General features: G+C 39.8%; 1 protein-coding gene across 1 annotated transcript in view; it reads left to right on the plus strand.

Annotated features, from left to right (window-relative positions):
• Nucleotides 1–19,906, plus strand: part of LOC127378827 (transmembrane protein 163) — a 28,328-nt gene that overhangs the window by 1,282 nt on the left and 7,140 nt on the right. Inside the window, exons 2-7 of the mRNA XM_051428109.1 lie at nucleotides 1,168–1,287; nucleotides 7,795–7,838; nucleotides 7,944–8,035; nucleotides 11,874–11,970; nucleotides 18,925–19,036; nucleotides 19,407–19,548. Of these exons, the coding sequence (XP_051284069.1) occupies nucleotides 1,168–1,287; nucleotides 7,795–7,838; nucleotides 7,944–8,035; nucleotides 11,874–11,970; nucleotides 18,925–19,036; nucleotides 19,407–19,548 (607 nt within the window). The remainder of the gene's footprint in view (nucleotides 1–1,167; nucleotides 1,288–7,794; nucleotides 7,839–7,943; nucleotides 8,036–11,873; nucleotides 11,971–18,924; nucleotides 19,037–19,406; nucleotides 19,549–19,906) is intronic.

Raw genomic sequence — 19,906 nt, forward strand, 5'->3', positions numbered from 1 at the left:
TTAGTGTGATATTTTTGAATGGAAAAGTCAAACATATTCAAGCCTCTTAGGTTCATGGTCTTAACCAAAGTGAAAACTGTATGGATGGTTGAATTACTAGGGAGCAGGGTAAAGTAACAGTGACTGTACATATCATTTACTAACTAAAAAAAAAGTGGATTTAATATTAAGTTTCTCTTCAAAGTTTAAACTATGGATGTTTTTGACCCCTTACAAAACACACTCAGATGTCTATGAGTTGTTAGCAGTTCCACCAAAGAGACATTTCTCCTCTAAACCTGGTTCAGACTGAAATATCTCATCAACTACTGGATGGATTGTCATGACAATGTACACAGACATTCATGATCCCTAGATGATGAATCCTGTCGACACCAACAGGTTAACGTTTGTGATTTTGAGTCAACTGTCTTGACCATTTTTGGATGGATTGCCAAGAAATTTGGTTCAGGCACTCATTTCCCCCTCAGGATGAATTGCAATCACTTTTATGACCCTATAACTTTAATTTATTGCCGTCATTGACTCAAAATTGTAATCTGTCCAAAGCTTTGATTTATGATGTAGCTAATGACGTTATATCAGCCTCCGCTGTACTCAGCCGTAGGAACTATATAACACATATAATGTGATTTATGCATTATTAACAGTTATTACTGGTAATTATCAGTAACAGATTACAGCTAATCTCACACTAGTACAGTCACAAATAATCCCTTCCTCCTCCATTTGTAATGCTGTGGTAAATCATATAATATGAGTCAGCTTAATGCGTGTCAGTTTGGTATTACAATAATATATACATGTAAATTCACTGAATGTGGAAACTGAGCTTAAAGGTCCAGTGTGTAACATTTTAAGAGGATTTATTGTAATATAATATTCAAAGATATGTTTTCATTTGTGTATAATCACCTGAAAATAGGAATCATTATGTTTACCTTTAGAATGAAGCTTTTATATCTTCAGACGCTGCAGGCCACCTCCCATGGAGTCAGCCATTTTGAACAGCCATGTTTCTATAGTGGCCCAGAAGGGACAAACCAAACAATGGCTCTAGATAGGGGCGTTTGCGTATGCTGTACATTTTTTTCAGCCACTGACTTCTACACACTGGTCTTTTTAAAAGCAGAGAGTTATATCTGTGCCCTGTGTTGTTGTCTGCAGGTCTTCTAGAAAGCAGCATGCGCCTGAAGCCTCACGAAGCACAGAGTTATCGGAAGAAAGCTCTGTGGGTGTCCTGGGTGTCCATAGCGATCACCATCGTCCTGGCCGTCGCCGCTTTCAGTGAGTAACCCTCCTCTAGGTGGACTTTTCTTTCAGTCTCACAAGAGCTGATGCTTTTTACATTTGTGTGCAAGAAACAAAGTCCTCTACGCAAAAAAACTGAACCTGTTGTTCGGTCCTTCAGTTGAAGGACAGGTTGTTAATTAATGTGACACCCTGCTGATCACTGTGACACCCAACAGCCTGATTAAACAACAGTATTTGACAACAGACAACATGAAGGACAAGTAATTGACACGAACAAGCTGCTCTCACAGTCCACACTTCATGCCAAGATCCTGTTTCATTCCCCCTTAAACCTTTAGCCTCCTACCTCTCTTACTTCAAATGAAAATTTCTCTCAGTTACACAGAAGTTTTTTTGGTGTCAGTAGTGTGAACTCAACCTGGAGCCCCGCTGCTGTTACTAAAGTTTTAACTCTTTTAGAAGAGTTTGAGCGCCTGCCCTTGTCGTAAGCTTCTGTGTTTTCTTTCTGTCGAACCTCAGAAGAAAAAGGCTGAGACCCCTGCATGGATACGATGACTCAGTCTGTGAGATTGAGAAGAAGCAGGGATGATTACTGACTGTCTCTCAGACTTTCCTATCTTTATTTTCCTTTTCTCTGCATGTCAAAGGTTTCTCTCTCTCTCTCTCTCTCTCTCTCTCTCTCTCTCTCTCTCTCTGTCTAATTTGGGATAGAAGTGACTCACTTTGCAGATCTAATTCAGGTAATGTTTCACCATGTTTTTCAATTAGTGAAATTGGATTAGGAGGCACATTTTAGAGAAACCTGCAGATTATTTAGACATTTGACAGACGTGGAGCAATGTAGAAAAGGAATATGTGACCACCGGTGTTTTGAGTTGATGAGTTTTGATGATTCAAATATCACAGACTTTGTGAGTCTTTTTTGGGACATCTGTCACCATCACACACTGCGATATTCAACGGATGCCTCTTCCTCCTCTGCAGTAAATGCTGATCGGTGCTTGACAGATGCATAACTAAAGAGGACAAGCTCTGCTGCAGTGTGGCTGATCACCTCAACAGTGGTTTGCAGATGTGCATAGATATGAGAGTTTCCTGTGTTGCTGACTAGCAATGAAGAAAGCTAGAAAAGATGGCTTGTTTTTCAATGTTTTTGAGAATAAATGTGAAAATCTGTTCATGCAGGGTGTTCTTCATTAGGCAGTTTTATCACATCTATATAGTCCTGCAGTGGTAGCCCTCGGCTGTCACATCTCGCCTGCTCTTACTCTTAAATGAAACATGGCGCTGCTTGCAAATCAGCTGCAGAAATGAGTGGAGGAAGAGATGAATGAGGTCGATGTAGCAGCAGTGATTCCAGTAAACAGCGATCTGACTTGCAGTTGCACTGGGCCCGTGTCATTACAAACACATAATTGTTTTATTTCGATTTTGACGCTCTCTGGAGAAAAACAGACAGGACTGAGGAAAATTCAACGGTTCAATAATTAATTGGAGTCTTGTTTGAGGACGTAATTAAAAAAATTGGAATTCGATTTGTTGCTGCATAGAGTTAAAAGTTAACTGCTTGGGTGAGGGGCGACCCAGTAAGCTGTTGGAGTATTTTGTTTTGGTAATCAGACCCTCTTCCTGAGTTCAGTGTTGTTTCAAACATTTTGCCCACTTCCTGTTCTGATAAGGAAACGAGTGTAGAGCAACAGGACAGGCCTGTCTTACAGCTTCCTTCTTTGTCGTGTGTGTTAAGTTGCTGAAACCATGTGCTCAATACATTCCACCCTGAAAGAGGTTCATTCATTGTAAATTGGAGAATGCCGTTCCACACAGTTCAGCAGCAGAAGTTTTTGTTGTGGTGAAAAACTGTTGTAAACGTCCCTGTCGCCCTTGCTTTAATTTTATCTGATATTTCCACCTTCTCTTTGTTGTACCTGGAGCATCTTGTTTGATTGACGCTGTATTTAAAATGAACATTTAGTAGCAAACAGTCCTAGGCTCCAGTTGCGTGTTCACTCATTAAACCGTTCTCTTTGGAAATAAGCCAATGTGTACTGAATGTAAAGTGTGTCCTCAGCAGAGTCCCGTTGTAAACAGGAACATTTGTACCGTGCAAAGACTGGGTGCGAGTCCTGTACCATCTTTTAGCAACACACCGTATCCTCCTTTATGTTTGTTAGCTCTGTACTTCACATGTATGGAGCTGCCTCCATAAGGTGACATAGTAATCTAGAGCAAATAAAACATATTTTAAAGGAAGAAATTCAGAAAGCACACAGAGTGAAAGCAAATGGAAAGAATTACGTACTAGTACACTTGTATAACTATCCATTATTAATGAAGCTGAAAATGACCACACAGCAGGCAGATTCATAAACGATAAATGATCATCTTTGAGCTTTCTTAGTAAAGGAATAGTTCAACATTTTAGGAGATATGCTTATACTACAGCCAGGCGGCCATCCCTTAACCCTTAACAACAACGTGAAAACATCAAGTTGTGGTGGGACTTACACCCTCTAACTGTTTCTTGGTAACTAGCGGCTGGGTGTTGTGAGTTTGCCAAGAAATAGTTTAAAGAAAGAAACATTTTTACACTTTATTTTTTTAATTAATGAGCCTAGTGGTAGGCGGAAAGAGACAGGCTAGCTGTTCCTTCTGCTAGCAGTTTTCATGCTAAACTAACATATTTAATATTTAAATTCATATTTAACATACAGACAGTAGAGCAGAGTCTGCTCATCCGACGAATGTCAAACTATTCCTTAAAGCCACGCTGATCACAAAAGGTCGAAATGAAAGAATTTCAACAACTGAGATGTGGTATTTGTATACTGGGTATGAAGGGGCCGTACAGTGCAGTCATCACCACCCGCTGCTGTTCCCCCGTCAGCTTTACATGTTGACAGAACGATAGTCACTGGGTAACATACCCTGTAAAATATTTGCATTACTCAAACATGATAAAGACTCCTTCTTTAGCATATCTGTGTGTGAATTTTATTGTGGGTGGACAGGTGCAGATTTAGGTCTATGGTAAAGACAATATGGGACAGTTCCTATATGAGAGGTTTTACTGTCACTTATCATTTCAACACATATTTTAGGTTATGGTCCCATTGGCTGGTGCCAGTTTATCTATAGAGAAAGAAAAAGGGTTTAAACTGGAAGAGAAGTGGCTTTTAACAGTAAAATGTATTGATAGAGATTCCTAACTCAACTGGCTGTACTTTAGTTAAGGAAGAAGTTTAACATTTGTTGCCTAGAGTTAGACGAGAAGATCAATACCATTTGGTAAATATGAGGCGATTAGCATAGTGCCTGTTCCACCTCATAACTCCCACGTATCAGCACGTGTTTTTACACTTCAACCAGGAAATAACATTAATTAGTGAGATTTAGAGGTGCTGTCAGATACATTTTTTCAGAATTTGGACTGAGCCAGGCTAGCTGTTTCCCCCTGCTTCTAGTGTTGGTGCTAAGCTAAGCTACACCTGCAACATATTGACAGTATATGGCACAAAAATCTGTTTTATCATTTGATTTAGTGTGAAATGTTCCAGACAAACATGTTTCTGAAGCAGGTTGTGTGTGAGAACCCTCAGCTGACTGCACAGCAACCACTTTTGGTTAAAACTGAAGCAGATTTGTTGTCAGAGTTTGACTTTAGGAGAATTTCCCCTCCAGCTCGTGTTTTCTTGTCTGCAATCCTTCCTAGACTGAAATTAGATTAGAACTGAGTTGAATGAGTGATCGAGCAATCGAGGCTCTCGCGGCTGTTTTAATAACAAGGCGTGTGCATCGCTACACCGACACACTGAGACAAACACCATCAGTCAACCAACTGTAAAAACAACCTTGACAGCAAAGTGTTTCACTGATATGCATAACGCAGCTCCAGCAACAGCCAATAAACCGGCAGAGCTTGGATGGTGTTTCATCTTCTGTTCTCCTGCTTCTCTTGTCAGATGTGACGAGGAGGGAGGAGGGAGGAGGGAGGAGGGGGGAGACCTCGTGCTTGTGTGTGTGTGTGTGTGTGTGTGTGTGTGTGTGTGATAGCCTGATGCGATGCTGGAGCTCCGTCCCCGCTGACATACACCCAGCTTTCTTGGGAGCCAATTAGCCATCGCAGCTTTTACGACTGCAGAGCCGCAGCAGATTCATTTACACACAATTTCTTTCTTTTTTCTTTCTGCTCCTAATGAAGGAGGTAGGAGGAGAAGAAAGAAGGAAAGAGGGTATAAGGGAGGAGCGTGAGTTTCTGGGTTTGGACCACAGGCTCATGATATTACTGGCAGATCTGTGGGGTTTCCATCCCAAATGAGTTGTAATAAATAGTGTAAAAATGGGAAACGACTGAAGTTTTTTCATCTGTCTGGGGAATTTAGGTCTTGGAGTAAAGTTGTATGTCATATAAAAGCTCTGCTGTGTGCTTTAATGTGCTTATACATACATGCTCACCTCAGTTGATGTGTCAAAGGCACAACTAAGAGAAGGCACCTGTTACTTTTTCCTTCTTATGTCAACTTTGGCAGACGCATGTCTACACAGTCCCTCGTTCCTTATTTACCTTCATTTGAACAGCTGTCAGCTCCTATTTGCTGTTTCATACATCTGTTCCCAGACTGAAAGCTGGGACACACAGGGTTTAAATAACATCTCCACCCTAGATGTTTAGAGAGGAGATTAACCTTCCTATACATCATTTGATCTATTTGTATTGCATATGTTGCATACAGTGTACACTAGTTGATGTATAGGTACACCATGTAATGATAGTTAATCAGACAAACAACCCCAAAAAAACATTTTAACATTTAGAGCCAAAGCTTTACACATAATGTATTAGTTGGGTGTGATTGTGCAGACTATTATTGGCTTTTGCTGCTTTAAAAAAAAGGAAAAATGTGGACAGAGCAATGAAAAAATCATATTTCAGTGTGTTTTTCCATTTTTGGGAGTTATGTAACATAATTGTTAAGCACTTTGGACAATGTGGTGTGACACAGCTGTCAGCATCATCAGGGTAAATCTGTGCCAGTCTAACCTCACTGAAACAGACTCTTTAACCAGTTAAAATGGTTTTAGCCTTGACAGTTCTGAATTCAGTGAATATTATGTTGAGTAGAGCTGCATACTAAAGCTCGAAGGGATGACGACGTGCATGAGTTAGCAGACTGTACTAACTGTCGCCTTTTAACTCGTATATTGTTATGAATTCAAAGTCCTTCGGTGACAAATAATCAGCCCTATGAAATAGATCCAGCAGCAAAACAGGTTTTGTGGTTTCGTCTCTTTTTCAAAATCAAACATCAGAGAGTTACTTTGTGTGTTGAGGCTGGAGAGAAGAAGAGAACCTGCTCGGATGTTACTTTTTACTAAAATGACCAAAAGTTGTTGTTGTGGATTGTTTTGAGGCTGCTTCCATGCTGCATCTCTGCAGATCTCTGGTATCGTAAAAAATCCCACCTACTCATTTGTATTCCAGGGTTGTCCGTGTGTGCTTAAGTGTTTGCAAAAGCATATGGAGGCAACATTCATTCCTGTTTTCATTTTGGTCTGGGGAAATGGATGATTGCACCTTCAGCCCAGAGAGAGCTGCTGAATGTTGATGAAACAATAACAGGAAGAGAAGAACAGAAGATTAAGAAGAGGGGAGCTTGAAAGAGTGAGGGAGGATAGGAAAAGGGGAAAGGGGGGGTGATAGCAGAAGGAAGAAATCATGATTTTGATCATCTTGCAGCAGAAAGAAAGGAGAAGCACAGAGAATGAGATAGCACACAGTGCTGTGTTTCTGTATGCAGGGCTGAGGCGAGTTACTGGCCCCCAGTGAGTTTTGCTAAAAATAAACCTGCGAGGAGAGGAGAGGATTCCTCCCCTCCATCTATCTGCATCTTTCTCTCCTTTGTCTCTCCTCACCTCTCTCCTCACTGCAGGCGGATGATTACACCCAGTGGTTCTGGCTCGGTGTTTGTTGTCAACAACATCTACAGCTCACTATCATCCGGGTCTGGTTTTGGCACATAATATGGTGATAACTATATTACTTCAGTCAACAAAATACAGCTTATCCGGTGTGGCAGGTTTGCTGAACAAACTTATACAAACTATAAATGCAATTCCTCACGAGAATGTACCTCTGGACATGTGTGATAATCATCCATCGGTGCAGGTAAACAGGAGAGGACCCAGCCAATGAGGGATTCTCCTGATTGACGTGTTTTATTTGGCTCCCTTTATTTGTTCATGTACACAGACAGCGGCTTTTATCTTGGTGTTTTTAATGTCTGCACACAGAGATATAACACATCTCTTGAGAGCTTCACAAGGAGCATTACAGCAGGAAACTTTGTCATAACATTTATGTAACATGATATGCAGAATAATCCATGTCTGTGAGTATTTATAGGAAGAAGTGGTGATCAAAGATGGATGGAAGGATGTATTGATTTTTCTCCAACTGTGAATATGTTTTGAGTAAATATCAATGAGAACAAACGCTCCAGTGTTACTTGTTGTTCAGTCTCTCTTTCTCTGTTTTCTTTCCAGCTGTTTCCATCATGCGCCACAGTGCTTCAGCTTTTGGATTTGCCGTAAGTCGACCGTTAAGCCTCCACTTCACTAAAGCTGTGATGGCCAACACTGCATGCTGTCGTTAAGAGAATGTAAAACATGTGCTTTTTGTTTTCTGTACGCAGTTTGATGCTACGCTGGATGTGTTGTCCTCCGTCATTGTACTGTGGCGGTACAGCAACGCTGCAGCTGTGCACTCAGCACACCGCGAGTACATGTAAGTACAAACACCTGTCACCCAGATCAGACCTGGTTTAAAATCAAGTTGAAATCACTTTTAGTTTTGGGATTATATTTACTAAAAAACTTTAAGCATCAAAACTACTAAAATTATGTGCTAATGATGTGATGGATCACACAAATGTACTGTCTTACAATAAGTGAGTAGCCATCCAAATTAAACTGATCACATATGATGTACAATTGAGGACAAATGATCGAAGAAATTGTAGTTTTGAGAGTTTTAATTAGTGTTGCCACAACAAGGATATTATAACATTGAATTACCTGGTGTTCTGTTTATAGGTTTTGCTGTTTTTAAATCAGTGTTCAGGAAGAAAAAGCGTTGTTTTGATAGCTTTATTTTGGTATATTGTTATTTTGCAGTTTTTTGAGCCTTTGTTTCAGCTTGTCCAGATGGTTCAATTCCATCTATGAGGACCAAACAAATCCAGAAAGGTGATGGAATCCATTCAAATGTGTCCAAAGCGTCTAATGTGTGAGTGTGTGAGTGTGTGTGGTCTGCTTTGTCCTGTAGAGGAGTGTGTCAGACAGTGTGTCTCTTCAGCTCTGTCAGCCTCGGCCCGCTGGGACCGATCACAGAGGAGCGCCTCACATCTTATCTGTACCTGGCTGAGAATGGGGTGTGTGTGTGGAGGTCAGGTGGGCTTTTCAGAGCCTGTTGAATGGGCACGGTGCTGGCAGCAAGCAGGTGACTGAGCGAGAGGGGAAAAAAGAAGAGTGTAATTCGGCTGTCTGTCACTTTATTCCTGCTCTGTTCAGACGAGCCTTCAATCATTAATGAGAGGATACACTGCAAACGAAAGTCAACCAAAACAAAAGCATCTGTTCTTGAATGAATCAGATGAAAGAAAGTCCTTATTGTCGGAGCATCTGGTAGATTCATACAGTGAATCTGTCTGTACACACACACACACACACACACACAGAGGAGCGACTGCTAATTGCTGTAGAGATGACAGACGAGATCACGTCCTCTGGAGATGAGGCAGAAACAGACATTTGATTCTAATATCTGACATGTTTCAGACAATAGTTAGCAGCATGAAGAAAATAAAAACATTCAATCTGATCGTCAATGTTTTGGGAGTTTGAGCCACTATATTAAAATAATAGTAAAGGTAAATGTAGTGTAGTAAAAGTAGAGAAGAGTCATAAAGTCACAACCTGCTAACAATAGCTACAAGTCTCACCAGACCCAGTAAGGCAGTCGCAGTAAACCCTGAGTGTTGAACAAGAGAGGCTGTATGTCATTGCTTATGAATTAGAATAAATGTTTTAATCCCAAATAACATAGACTTGCTTTAATGTAATTTGTTTTAGTAATTGGCACTGTTAGTGTTAAAGTTGGTATTGTTTTTTAATTAAATGTCGTTAGTTCATATATTCTAAAAACTGATTCTCAATCTTCAATCAGTAACATTTTCTTTTATTTGCCCCTCACTCACTTCCAATGTAAACAAAACAAAATAAGCTCTTGCAGTTTTGAAAAATACACAAAAATAAAAAATAATCAAAAATAAAGCTTTTCTATTCGTATAACAAACTGTCTTAGTAAAGCGAACAGTTCTCATTTTCCACTTAAAGGATGATGAAAATCACCTATGACATAGATTAGTCAGTATGTTTAAGTGTTTTAAGCATGAATGTGCTTCAGAGAGAGCGACTGTATCTCCCAACAACACCTGAATGATTTCACTGAATGAGATCATTCTTGGTCTAAAGGGACAAACTCACTGCAGCAGAGTTTAAGAACCAGGCAGAATCTGAAGAGCTCGCTTTGATTTCCTGTCTCAATGCTCTCGTCAGCAGGGCACATCAATAAACGGCTGTCTGTTGATCAGCTACATTCTTGATAGATATATACAAGAGTGTTAAATCTTCGCATTAAAACATCCACACAATGTCACTTTTTGACTGCAGCCTTCGTTATGTCACTTCAGCGGCTAATTGGAGAATTCGGACAAAGTTCAGGGAGCCGCTCAGCCAGTAATTGGCTTCACCAAGAGGCTTCCTCCTGGATCACACACACACACACACACACAGACCCACACAGCTGTATGCACACAGATATATTCATGCGGTTAAAACACAGAAAAAAGCTAAACTAAAACACCTACACACACAAACATACAGACAAAGACATGTACTGTATGTGCCCATGTGTTTACGTATAGTAGTTCTTTTGTCACAGACTGACAAAAAACTACTGACGCACAACCAGGGAATTTACGTTATTCTTCTTAATTATTTTATCTGTCTGTATTTGATAGAGGAGATGTGGCTGAATAGTGATGCTCAGGTACAGACCGGTTGCCACGGTAACAAGCTTGAGATGTCAAAACAAGACATATTAGCTTTTGTTCCCAGTGAAATGTGTAGCCTTTTTTGAAAACAGAACCCCCTTTATTCACACGACTGTGGAAAAGGTTTGAATGAGATGCTGACGTTAATATTATAAAGTAAAGTCATACATCTGTGATGTGATGGATGAATTGAAAACTGTATTTCTGCTGGTCTTTTTGTTTGTTGTTTGTTGTAGAGGCAACATCAGTGCAGATATGGTGTCATTTTTACATCCACTGTGTGCTGGAAACATCAGGGGGCCTGTTAGAGGGGATTGAGAGCTCCCATGGTGTGTGTGTACGTTTGTGGGTATATGTGTGTGTTTGTGTGTGTGTGTGTGTGTGTGTGTGTGTGTGTGTGTGTGTGTGTGTCCTGCTGTTGACTTCCAAAAGGGATGCTGGGTGTTTCCTTGGTTACCTCATCCGGTCAAAACCCAGGACACAGAGTGGCTCGAGAGCAGCCTTCAGAATTGAACACGCACTGGTAGCCATGCATGACCGGGGCATATGCCCAATTGTGTTTTTATCTCCCTCTAGACTTTGTTAATTGGATAAAGGTTTTAAAAGGACATCTGCTGCTTCCAAATAAGTCTTCGCTCTGTACATCAGTGTAGCACAATTATCTGTCATTCAGGATTATTTATAGGGTCACAGGAAAATGTGTTTTTATCAGTTTTTGATCCAAAATTTGTGTGCATGCTAGCAGTTCTGTCAAGATGTGTTTAAAGGTGCAGTGGTGCAGTGAGCTGAATCCTAATGCAAGCAACACGCTCACAAGCTCACAAAGACAATGCTAATGTTAGTGTAGGATGTTAGCATGCTAATATATGCTAATTAGTACTAACAATTTGACCTGACCGATGGTGCTAGATAAAAAGGCACTAAATGTGAATTGTGATGACGGCACCAGAGCAAGCGTTTACGTTATATCTTTACACAGTTTAATATTATACTTCCAATAAGAATGGTCTAACTCCGAGATATCCTGACTTTTAGCTCTTAGTATGGATCAAGCGCCCAAAAACACTGAATACTACATATACCAATACATTGCCTTTAATGCAACCCATTTGTATCTGTCATCAGACGCCCTCCCTGCCTCCTAAATACCCACCTAAACCCACACCTGCAGTCTGTAACAGGCTTTTTCCTAAATGTTTTAAGCTGAGATAACCCTGATTAATCATGAGCTCAGTATTTCTAAAATCCTGGCTTTACCACTTTCCACATTTTCCTTATTGATCTGGTTTTCATCATCGGGGTAGACTGTTGTATCAGAATCGAGGGCCAAATGTCTGCTGGAGAAGAAACCTGAGGGAGATAGTTGTAATTTCCTCTCTGCTGCCACTTAATGGTGCTAAAAGAGCATTTGTATTGACAGCTGAGGAGTATCAGGGCTGTCAATCGGTTCACACAATCCTAGTTGGAACTGTAATATGTGTTGTTAGTGACCTGTCTTTTCCTCCGCAGAGCCTGTGTTATCTTGGGAGTGATTTTCATCCTGTCCTCCTTGTGCATTCTGGGTAAGGCCATCCACGACCTGGCCACCAAGCTGCTACCTGAAGTGGTAAGAATTTATCAAACACAAAACACAGATTTAGACAGATCTTGAAAAGCAGCATGAACATTTTTGAATTTCAAAGTTTATTTTGCACTTTTTACACAACAAAACACCACATAAAGCTACATAAACACTAGATTAGAGTGTAGGACCATGTATTTTACCCCTACAGTAAATATCAGTGTGTAGAAATGACTCTGACCGTAGTGCGGGGTCAGACTTTGATTCAAACTAGAGATGGAGGAGAGCTTTGGATTAAAACATCCACCATATGGGACAGATTATGTTATCCATTTAACACGAAAGAAAAAAAAAACCCTAAACACATTAACATTCAGTAGTACACTATGACAGCTGTATTACTGTCAGCTTTCAGTCAAACAGGGTGATTTAATGGCCGTGGCCCTCTCACTGAAGTCAGGATGCAGAATTTAAGCCAAAACTTTGGTTTCTAATCAGATTTTTCGGTGGAATTTGTAGCTATTTTTAAAGCTTGGCCACATAGTGACGACCACTTTGTCCAGCCAGGACTCGTCTGCTCTCCCCGCTGTAATACCACCAGTCTGCCAGAGACCAGGATTTCACTTAGAATCCGCCCCAAAAAAGCCCTGTGGACTTTGTGCCTCTATCTAATAATATCTTCTCAAAATCTGCGTGTACTTCTGGGCGTCCAAGACAAACAACATGCAGGCAGTTATTTACGTGATTTGCATGAAGCTGCAGATGTAACGTGGCTGATTGTGTCCCCATTTTGCCATTTGAACTGGCAGAGCGTCTGATAAGACGGCACATATTCAGCTTCGGTCGTCACATGGTGCCGGTCACTGGGGGGGAGGGGGTTGGTGGTTCAGGCCGCAGGACAAACCACAAAGAGGAGAGTTTTCAGTCTATAACAGGAAGCTCACTGTCGTTAATGAACAGATGGACGGTTTTGGCTAAAGAAATCACAAATCAAGTCAAGATGATCTGATTTTAATTTGATTTTTTTGGAGGCTGCAAACGTAGTTTTGACTCAGTATCTTTCATCTTCTTTAGTTGGATGGTGTGGGGGTCATGTAGGTTGTGCAGATTCAGCACACATTGTGGAGTTGTGTCTTTACTCTTGTCCATCCTGCAACATTTGTCACATTGTTTTGACTTATATTAGCATGAATCAATATTTTTTTAATTTTGATAAGGCCTTAATGCAGTAAAAAGAGAAACATATTAACACCCCTATATATATATATTTCTAATGTATACTGGTTTTGTTCACTGGTTTTGACAGAATTATTTAGGTTTATTGAGAGTTCAACACTCAAAAACAAATCTACTTCATCAGGACTGTGTGGGTGTGGTTTGATCAGATTTGATCAAACCACATCAAATCAACAAATGTTGCTGAACCCTGATTGGTGCACAGAAATACGTGACGTCACATTTTTTGCAAATTGAGCCCCAAATACAGAAATCTCTCATGTGAAGCACTAAACTAAACATACTTTCTACTACTCTGGCAGTGAGCTGTGTGTTCATGGAAGTGATTTTCATGTCTTGTGATGGTGGATTTTGTTTCGGTGTGTGTTTGTACGTGAGGGTTAGACTCGACCATAAGGAAGAATGTTAGACATCAAGTATCACACTGTAAATGTGCATCGACATTTGTCAAAACTTGACCTAAAAGTGTAGTTTTTTTTACTCGAAACAAGCAAAATACTATATATATATATATATATATAATATTGTTAAAAAATGTGCCGAACAAACAATCGAGCTTGGAGGTATGTTGATGTTTAAAGACAAATTGGACTGAAAGCAAACAAAATGATTGTGCAGCAGCTTTAGATTTCACAAAAACGTGACTTTAAGACTGAACATCAGATTAGGTTTTGTTTAATTTCCATTAACATTGTGTGTGTGAATGTGTTTGTGTGACAGACGTGTAACAGCGCTGTTTTTGCTGCTGCATGAAGAATGTCACAAATCTCAGGTGTGAAGACTCAGAAGCTTTCACACTTCCTGGAATAACTTCATCACCCTGTTGCCGAGCAATAGTCATCTCCGTAGAAACGCTGTTGAGGATGTGAGCGTAATAGTGATGATGATGAGTAAATATGGAAACATGCTTTGGTGCAATGAATTACTGCAGAGAGATTATTCATGTTCTCCTCACTGCCTCCTTCCTCTTCAGCTCTGAGATCTAATTCACATCGGAGGAGTTTGGAGAAAATAATACTCTGTTTTAGCCTCCGATGATTATATGCTTCATAGATTGAGCTGTATTTATTGTACAACTCCTGGACTGTTTTTATAGGTTGTGTAAGTCATCTAATTGCTAACAACTGTTTCAAGACTCTCAAAGGAGCTAAGATCGGAGTACAGGATCTTAAAATGTGAATATGTGAACTATATCAGACTACAGCCCATAGAAAGAGTAAATGTTAGCACACATACTGTTAGAAAAATACTTTTTAATCACATTCACAGGAGAAAAAAAAACAGTTTTACTTAAGATTGAATGAAAATACTGAAATTGAGATTAAACTAATCTCTAGTTTTTAACCAAATATTTAACTAACTAAGCTAACTGACTGAGCCACTGAGTGAGGAAAGAAGTTATCTGACATGATACTTGATAAAAATGTTGTTTAATGAGGATGTAGACGTTAAAATAACACAATATACCTCAAATTACAAAATGTTATGCTAATGATGTTCGCATAATTAGATATTTCCTATTAATTCTAAACAGCATGATATTGCAATAAATACACATTTCTACATACACGTGTATATAAATATGTTTATATGTGATATATATATTTACAAAGATTGTATGTTGAGTTTAGTTTATTGTTTGCTGACCTATGACCCTGACTATATAATATAGATATAGTGAAGTATAGACTATCCCAGTATATGGAACTGGGTTAGGTGATGGTTTTATTAGTGGTGTGTTGAAAGACCAAAAGTCAGACTGCTTTATAGGATGACAGTTTGTTTGTTTAAGTTTTCTTTCCAACTTAATTATTCACTAACTGTCTTGTAATATAGAAAATTGATTAATGTTGATATTGTTATTAAGAAGTTTGTTTTTCTATGAGGAAATATAGAAAGACAGCTCAAATACTCACAGTCGGTTACTGTACACAGTGTTAAGGTTAGATTTAGGGAGTGGCATATAGAGGATAGAAACCTAAATTCATCAACATAGCTGGAGACACTTCAATCATATTTTTAATATTCTTGGAATCCGCTGCAGAACAAAAATATACTACGAGAAAGATAAAGAGTGTCACATAGCCTTTGCAACTCACTTGGGCTCAAAATTCAATTAGTTTCCAAATCCTCTATTGATTTATTGGACCAACTGTGTTTTCCATCTTTTCATCTGTAGCTGCAGTGAGAGAGAGACAAGGCTGACAGACAGCGAGCACCAAAGCATAAACAAAGGCAGACTGTGGGAGCGGTGAGGCAGACAGATTGTGTTTTTCTGAGTTGACCTGCTCCTCTTCTGTCACACACTCTGGTTCTACCACACTGGTTTCTGGTGCATCACAGTTGGACTGGATATATATATACAGCTTGTGTATTCCTCACAGCCCTCCTCAGTATGCCGATATTGAAAATCAGGTTCATTTTCACCACCCAGCCTCTCTCTTCCTCCGCGCTATAAAATGTTAATAAGGTAAGCAGCTGCTTAGGTATGCAGCGGTGAGAAAGAGAGGGGAGAGGAGGATAGAGGCACAGAGAGAGAGAGAGAGAGAGAGAGAGAGAGGGGAGAGGAGGAAGGAACATGGAGGAGGATGTTTGGTTTTTGACACCTGACTGTTCCTGCTCTGCTAGTCCCCTGAGCCCAATTAATGTCAGTTAGCATCCAAAACGAAGCTGTAGTCTTCATACGGGCATTTCAACACTGGTTTGTGAAATCCCAACAGATTTAATTCATTTGAAGGGCTGCAGTGACCTTTCACAACCTCTGGGCATATGAAATTCACCAAAAGCCACCAGAAAACCTTTAAAAATAGAAACAAAGTCTTATTTTCCCAAAACAAGTCAAATAAAATCAGTGCAGATTATTTCCTCACATCAAGTTTAATCTTTGCTTGACTAATTATCAGGCTGCGTCTCGTTTGTTTAATCCTCACAAAAGACAAAATGTAAAACCGACAACTTTCGTGACGAGTTATGTGATGGAACTAAGCTTTAGAGGTGCTGGATATGCTAAGCTAAGCTAATCGTCTCCAGGCTCTAGCTTTGTATTTCTCGTAAGGATTTGGTTTCATGCAGAAGAAAGGTGTGTCGGATTCAGGTTTTTCGAACATGTCCCATTAGTTTATGTACATGTGTGTGCACTGGAGCTGCAGCAGCACCAGACCTAAGCATCCAGACCACATAACAACACTGTAATCTTTATTTTTACCCAATGAAAAATGCTGAAAAATACTTTCTCAAGTTCTTAGCACTTGTTAGCCTTCCTGACTTTTCCCCCTCCGAAAAAAAGCAGAAGAGTGCCATTTTCATATTCTGCACAAGGATCTCTGGATGTCAGACGTAAATGTCAAGCACTGTGTTCTCATTCTGGGCAGAGTATTTTTGTCACAAGCTCTACCTCTCGTGAGTGTGTTAGTGTGTGTGTGTGTTTCCCTCTCCCATAGGGCCAAATGCCAGCTCAGCCACTCTGAATGTTGATTAGAAGGTCACATGGCGGGATTTCCCATGCCATCTTTCATTTCAGCTTACTGGAAGCAGAACTTTCAGAAATAATCAAATAACTGTGGTCCTACTGTGGTTATATTCTCAGTAAAGCTCCCAAGAGGGTTTGTGTCAGATTAAAGACACACCAGTAAATTTAAGTATTGAATTTTGAGGACTGTAATATCCAGATACCATGGAGCATGATGTCCATCCCTATGGTGTGTAATTTTAAATCGCTGCTAGAACAAAGTACACCTCCTGCAGCAACTTCACAGCAAAGTGATTAATACCCCTAAATCACTTCAAGGCTTTTACTGTGAAGGAGCTGTTGTAGCTGTTGTACCTCAGCTACGTTGTGGACCTTAATTATTGTAGGTATTTTTCATTATACAAAAACTACACTTCTTCCAAAATATCAAGTACATCCACTCATCTTTTCTATTTCAATTTCAGCTTAAATAAATAGATTTCCAGTGTTTCACATTATCTGGTAAGTTGTCCCAAATGTTGGCCCTCATACACCAAAATTATTTTAATTTTTACTGAATTCAGACTAGTATTGTTGTACCTATGCTTTGCTCAAACATCTGTAAAAAGTCAGTTGCCATTTAGGTATTTATGCACATGACATGGTGCTAAATACCAAACCTTATTAGCAAAACTTATTTTAATGGCTTAAAATGTCCCATAATTAAATGTGATTTTTTACTATAATCAAAAAGGTAACATGTCTTATTTTTTTGTTTATCAATCTGTAAGATGTTCTGTTGATGCTTAGAAAGACTGTGGTAATAGGAATTACATCTATAATCAGTTCTTAAATGTATCAAAACCATATATAATATCATCTTGCAACTAACATTAATAAATGTTTTTATTTACTTAAACATTTTAAACAGAAATTAGGCTTCTGGACAAGACCTCTTGTTTGTTACAAGATGATTTAAACAAGTAAAACACCTAATCTGGTTTACAAGTTTACAAACTGACTCATCAGCAGGAAAACCTCACAATCAACTGCAGATTTCATATAGTTTACATATATTAGGGAGGAAAAAGGGGCCTAGGATTGATCCCTGTGGAACCACATGTGACCACTGTTGGATCTAATCTAAAGGTACCATTAATATCTACATCCTGACTTAAGTATGATTGAACTTGTAGATTATTAGCCCAACAGCCTCCAACTCATCCCATAAAAGTAAAGGAGTTAAAACCATGACAAATTATTAATACCTCCCATTTGAAAAATATATGTGAACGTTTGTATTTCCTCAAACTGAAGATGTGTCCTTGTTTCTGAAGAATGTGTTCAATATTTTGAGGATAATATGCTATTGAGATTTTGTTTTCACAGCTGAGTCACAGCACTGACTAAGGTTTTATGCAGCATGCTGAGGTTTTCTCTCCATCTCGTCTTTGATGTCTGTGAGCTCGCCAAAGTAGCTTTTCATGGCTCCAAGGCCATAGTGCAATATTAATGCTGCCGCAGAGGCACTGAGTGCTCTGCAGCTTGCTTTCTCTTCTCTCACCCATCCCTCGCTCTCCCCCATATGTCCTTTGTGCCTTTACATTTTAGGCTTTCCAGTGAGAGTCACAAGTCACAAATAGGTGCAACAAGAAAGTAAATTAGCAATAAAATAAGAGCTATGGGGAGCAAAGGGAAACAATGTTGGAGTGTAAATGGAGTGACTGGTCGAGAGGGGAGGTGATGTGATATATAAGTGGCTCGACCGCGGCCATTTGTGAGTGAGCTGTGGTTGCGCTGTGGATGCAGCTGCCTTAAGAAGTCTTGTCAACAATAATAGAAGATCTTTCAATGGTAGAATATTCCAAAATAAAAGCAGCTTAATTAGCTAGGATGATAACTGATAAAGAGGGTGTATTTTGGTTTAAGAGTGGTCAAAATGAAGGAGCTGAGGTTGAAACAAACACCCAGATTAGCCCATATTTAGCCTGAAAGACAAAAACGAGGGTGAAAGTCCTAAAAGCACTTGCAACTGCTTGTAAAACCTACTGCTGTAAGTGCATAGTAATAATTGAAGAAGATCTACATGTAACCATCAACATTTCTATCCTCCTGTCTTGTCTCGTTTGGATTTTGGTGACTGGAAAGAAAGTTTAAATCCAGTTTAGTATATTTTTACTTTTAATTGCTGCTATTATCATAATAACTGACAACAGACAGTGTAGCTCAATCAACCAGTGGTGCACTTTGAGGAAGGACCCAGCATTAAACCATGACACCTGCTGTCTCTCTCTGCTTCTGTCTGTCTCTCTCAGGATGGATTCCTGTTCAGCGTGTCCATCGTCAGTGGCTTGTTGTGCATCATCCTGTCTGTGGTCAAGTTTATGCTCGGCAAAGTGCTCACGAGCCGAGCCCTCATCACTGATGGTAGGTGTACACACACATGCTCAAACACCGCAGACTCTCCGGTCATTGTACGTCCAGATTAAGACCATAATGTTGTTGCACATTTACCTCATATTTCTAGTAACATAACTGTCTGTAACACTCACACAGTTGCATTTTGGTTTAACGAGATAACCTTTCACCATATGACAGGTATAAGAGGCATTTCAAGAACCTGCCACTGTCACTAGACACTCTGTATGCTGTTAGAGGCCACAGCAGTCAATATCACATGTCCTCTGGACTCTTAGCAGGCGTCCGAGGGAAGCTTAAACACAAAGAGGGCTGAATTCCAACACTGAGCCTACAAAGCCTCCGTCAGCTCACCTTGTGGTTTGTTTTCTCTTTCCAGGATTCAACTCACTGGTGGGGGGAGTCATGGGGTTCTCCATCCTCATCAGTGCTGAAGTGTTCAAGCACGAACCCAATGTGTGGTACCTGGATGGGACAATAGGTGTCCTCATAGGTCTCATCATCCTCGCCTATGGAGTCAAGTAAGTGATTACATGAGGTTATTAGAGGGGTTATTTACAGATGATGAGTACTTATTTGGTTAACAGAGGGAAATATGCACAGTTTTCTGGTAGTTAATGTGAATGTATGACCATAAACAAGATGATAAAAGCATGATATGTCCCTCAGATGTCCAGGGTCAGGGGACTTGAGGGCTTTCCAGGGGGCCCTGAGAAAAATTGGGAATTGAGACTACATCTTATCCAATACAGGTTTACTGCCTGATGTGTATTAATTTGGGGGTCCCTGACACCAAAAAGGTTAAGAACCACTGATTTAAAGCGACCTACTAACAGTAACAGTAGAATAGTGGAGTTATCTATTCTGGTAAAAGTATTT

This window comes from Dicentrarchus labrax, unplaced genomic scaffold (assembly GCF_905237075.1).
Source record: "Dicentrarchus labrax unplaced genomic scaffold, dlabrax2021, whole genome shotgun sequence".
Lineage (NCBI taxonomy): Eukaryota > Metazoa > Chordata > Actinopteri > Moronidae > Dicentrarchus > Dicentrarchus labrax.